The 4,835-nt window shown below is 46.1% G+C and overlaps 1 protein-coding gene across 2 annotated transcripts in view; it reads left to right on the top strand.

Annotated features, from left to right (window-relative positions):
- Positions 1-4,462: 4,462 nt before the first annotated feature.
- The window catches only part of micall1a (MICAL-like 1a), an 80,736-nt gene continuing 80,363 nt past the window's right edge, over positions 4,463-4,835 (top strand). Inside the window, exon 1 of one of the 2 annotated variants that reach the window (XM_078532137.1) lies at positions 4,463-4,664. In XM_078532137.1, the coding sequence (XP_078388263.1) occupies positions 4,525-4,664 (140 nt within the window). In that variant the 5' untranslated portion in view covers positions 4,463-4,524. The remainder of the gene's footprint in view (positions 4,665-4,835) is intronic. The other variant, XM_078532136.1, reaches the window with a different exon arrangement.

The following is a 4,835-nucleotide window of genomic DNA, read 5'->3' as shown; positions in this document are numbered from 1 at the left end:
TGGCATCATGTGTTAAAATGGTATTACATTGCAAAATGGTATCATGTGTTAAAATGGTATTACATTGGGAAATGGTGTCTTGTGTTAAAATGGTATTACATTGCACAATGGTATCATGTGTTAAAATGGTATTACATTGCACAATGGTATCATGTGTTAAAATGGTATTACATTGGAAAATGGTATCGTGTGTTAAAATGGTATTACATTGCAAAATTTTGGGAAGCACTGCCTTACCCAGTCTGGCTTTATGTGAATTCAATACCAATATGGTTGACCCCATACTGCCCTCTGAGGTGACTTAGCAAGTCAATCAAAGCACTGTGTGTGTGGCTCGGGATGGCAATAAATCAGCCAAGTCAGTAACTTGAGAATGAATTGGATACGATATAGAACATACAAGACTAAGTGCCGCAGATTCAAACCGAGGGAGTCTCAACATACGTTGAGCAGGATCTTTCTGGGGAAATAAAGGTTAATAATGCATGTTAACGATGTGTGCTGTTATTAATGTGGAGTAAGAGATACAGGGTGAGATGTGAAACTCCAGAATTTACTGGTCAACTAATTCCATAGAAACAGCATCTTGTCCTTAACCTCCCTGTTATTATTAACAGTTTGCTGGGTTGGCACATTAATTGCTCACTAAACTCATCACAGAAAGTTAAGTTTAGTAATTAACTCTTTTAACAATATGGTATTTGTTAATACAATGCCAACCAACCAAAATGGAACAATTTACACTGTTCAATCTCACTCCTACAGGTACTAAATTAAATATTCGTTCATGGGATGTTGGCATCACTGGCTAGGTGAGCATTTATTGCCCATCCCTAGTTGCCCTTGTTTATATTGTTGGTAATTTTTAAAAATTCAATTTTTTTTTTTTAGTTTTTGCCTCTTTTTCGTTCTCTCTCTTAATCGAACCTTTCCCTCGCTTTATTTCTCTTTCTGTACCTGGTTTAGCTCTAATTTACACTCTCATTGGTCCTCTGTTTATTTCTCAGTCCTCAAATCTCATTGGTTAAGAGATAGACTGTTTGTCCCACCGTTCACCAAGTTTCTAGATGTCCTGTTCAGTTCACCTTGACTTTATCAGCTCCATTCCCAGCAAGTTACATCACAAAAATAGTTTGAGAGGAAGGGTGCAATGTAGGGTTGACAACTGTTGATTAAAATGTATTCCTGGAAGTTTCATTGCATAACTTGCCTCCACGCTCCAGCCATTAGTCGGCCAACCGATCCATCCTTGTGACACACTGCCTTCTTGTGCCAATTGGAAAGCAAAAAGATTCGTTACCCAACTGGGTGATGCTTGACTGTCAGGCAAACAGCCATTTGTCCCAGTTTCAATATTTTTACATTTGGGAAAGAGAAATGTTCAGAGAAAATGGCAAAAAAAAACAATCCTTTTTTACTCTTATCTCCAGCATTGCACATCGCAGTGTCCTGGAGATTGATCTTCAATTCCTGGAGACTCCAGGCCCATTCCAGAGGGTTGGCAACCCTAGAGGAAAGTTGTTTCGATGAGGTGTTGTCTCATGTATGAGTGACTTGAGATAGTCAGTACATCGTTTCTCCTGAAACTATTTTCTTTACACTACTTACAAAGACTTAATGATAAGCCCATGGTTTTAACCCTTTACTCTACAATGGTGGATGTGATGCTTCATCCCGACGCGATTTCGATCCGTTTTGTTCTCACTGCAAAAGGAGCTGGAATTTTTTCCCGAAATATAATTAATAAACTGAGGACACTCAGCAAGTCAGGCAGCATCTACAAAGAAATGAAAAATGACAAGCATGGCCCCCACTTGCCTGGGTGAGTGCAGCTCCTACAACACTGAAGAAGCTCGACACCATCCAGGACAAAGCAGCCCCGCTTGATCGGCACCACACCCACAAACATTCACTCCCTCCACTACCGACGCACAGTAGCAGCAGTGTGTGTGCCATCTACAAGATGCACTGCAGGAATTCACCAAGGCTCCTTCAACAGCACCTTCCAAACCCACGACCATTACTACCTAGAAGGACAGGGGCAGCAGAGAGATGGAGACACCACCACCTGGAAGTTCCCCTCCAAGTCACTCACCATCCTGACTTGGAAATATATTGCCGTTCCTTCACTGTCGCCGGGTCAAAATCCTGGAACTCCCTCCCTAACAGCACTGTGGGTGTACCTAAACCACATGGATTGCAGCGGTTCAAGAAGGCAGCTCATTACCACCTTCTCAAGGGCAATTAGGGATGGGCAATAAATGCTGGCCCAGCCAGCGAAGCCCACATCCTGTGAATGAATTTTAAAAAAATGGCCCGTTCCAGGTATTAATCTAGTAAAACCTTCTCTGAACTGCTTCCAGCACATTCATATCTTCCCTTAAATAAGGAGACCAATACTGTACACAGTATTTCCAAATGTGGCGTCACCAATGCCCAATATAACTGAAGCATGACCTACTCCATTAGGAAAATAGCAAATATAACTTCTTTATTCAAAAAGGGAGGGAGACAGAAAGGAGGAAACTATAGGCCAGTTAGCCTAACATCTGTCATAGGGAAAATATTATAAGCTATTATTAAAGATGTTGTAGGGCAGTTAGAAAATTTCAAGGCAATTAGGCAGAGTCAACATGGTTTTGTAAAAGGGGAATCATGTTTAATCAATTTATTGGAGTTCTTTGAGGGAGTCATATGTGCTGTGGATAAAGGGGAACCAGTGGATGTACTGTACTTAGATTTCCACAAGGCATTTGATAAAGTGCCATATCAAAGATAATTAAAAGAAAATAAAATCTCATGGTATCAGGGTAACATATTGGCATGGATAGAGGATTGACTGGCCAGCAGGAAGCAGAAAGTTGACATGGATGGTCTTTGGTTGGCAGGGTGTGGTGGGTGGTGTGCCACTGGGATCAGTGCTGGGGCCTCAACTATTTATAATTGGTGTGGATGACTTGGATGGGGGGACTGGGGGAGTGGTTGCTAGATTTGCTAACGACACAAGGATAGGTGGAGGGGTGAGTTGTGGAGAGGATGTAGGGGGGGCTGCAGGGTTACGTGGATGGGTTGGGTGGGTGGGCGGGTATCTGGCAAGTGGAGTATAGTGTGGGCAAGTGTGAAGTCATTCATTTTGGCAAGGAGAATGAAGGAGAGGCTTGTTGCCTGGGTGGTGAGGGATTGCAGAGCTCTGGGGTTCAGAGGGGTCTGGGTGTCCTGGTGTATGGGTCATGGGGGTTGGTGTGCAGGGTAATTGGGAAAGCTAATGGACTGTTATCGTTCATTGTGAGGGGAATTAATTACAAAAGTAGGGAGGTTATGCTTCAGTTGTAGAGGGCACTGGTGAGAGCACATCTGGAATATTGTAAACAGGGCTGGTCTCCTTATTTAAAAAAGATGTAAATGTGTCAGAAGCAGTTCAGAGAAGGTTTACAAGATTAATACCAGGAATGGGTTATGAAGAAAGGTTGGACAGGTTAGGCTTGTATCCACTGGAATTTAGAAGAGTAAGAGGTGACCCAATTGAAACCTTTAAGATCCTGAGGGCTCTTGACAGGGTGGATGTGGAGAGGATGTTTCCTCTTGTGGGAGAATTTAAAACTTGGGGGCACTGTTTAAAAATAAGGGGTCGCTCATGTAAGACGGAGAGAGATGAGGAGAATTTTTTTCTCTCAGAGGGTTGTGAGTCTTTGGAACTCTCTTCCTCAAAAGGCGGTGGAAGCAGAGACTTTGAGTATTTTTAAGGCAGAGGTAGAGACATTCTTGATTAACAAGGGGGTGAAAGGTTATCGGGCGGGTGGGCAGGGATGTGGGGTTGAGGTTACATTGAGGATACATCAGCCATAATCTTATTGAATGGCGGAGCAGGCTCGAGGGGCTGAGTGGTCTACCCCTGCTCCTAATTCATATGTTCATCATAACACAAAAGCAAGGTACTGCGGATTCTGGACACCTGAAATAAAAACAGAACTGCTGTTTGGAGGCAGAGGGTGAAATAGGCAACGTAGCCATCAGAATACTGGGCACTGTACCCTGTCCCTTTCACTGGGCGACAGGGCCCCATGATGCCTTCAAACTGACCAAACGTCTATGAGATCGATCAGCTGAGAGGTTAATTCTGTTTCTTTTCTCCACCCATGCCACTGGACTATTTCCAACATTTTGTTTTTATTTTGCATTAACTGGTGCAGTTCCACTCCTGACCAGAGGGTGACTCAATATTCGGTTATGGAATGCTGCAGTACCGCCCGGTGGCCGGAGAAGGTGCTGTTGTTGCAGTACCCCCGTGGCCGGAGGGGATGGTGTTGTTGCAGTAGCGCCAGGCGGCCGGAGAGGGCGCTGTTATTGCAGTACCCCAGTGTCTGGAGGGGGGGGGGCGGGGTTGTTGCAGTAGCGCCTGGTGGCCAGAGTGGGCGCTGTTGTTGTAGTACCGCCCACTGGACAGTGGGGGGGGCGGTGCTGTGGAAGCAGCGGAAGTAGCTGGGGACCGGAAGTGGCGGGCAGGCGCTGTTCGGAGCCGCTCCCATGGCGACCCGAGCGCTGCAGGAATGGGCCCGGCTTCAGGCCGCTGGATACTCGGGGGTGGAGGTGAAAAACATGACCTCCAGCTTCAGGGACGGACTCGCTTTTTGCGCCATCATCCACCGGCACCGGCCCGACCTGATGTGAGTGTCTGAGGAGATGGGAGGGAGGGAGAGAGGAGGAGGGAGGGGGGGGGAGAGAGAGAGGAGGGAGGGGGGGGGAGAGAGAGAGGAGGGAGGGGGGGGAGAGAGAGAGGGAGGGAGGGGGGGGGAGAGAGAGAGGGAGGGAGGGGGGGGGGCGCAGAGAGAGGGGAG

Source organism: Cetorhinus maximus, chromosome 29 (assembly GCF_964194155.1).
Source record: "Cetorhinus maximus chromosome 29, sCetMax3.hap1.1, whole genome shotgun sequence".
NCBI classification, from domain to species: Eukaryota; Metazoa; Chordata; class Chondrichthyes; order Lamniformes; family Cetorhinidae; genus Cetorhinus; species Cetorhinus maximus.
The sequence above is the reverse complement of the archived record's forward strand: the minus strand, read 5'-3'. Positions and strand labels throughout refer to the sequence as shown.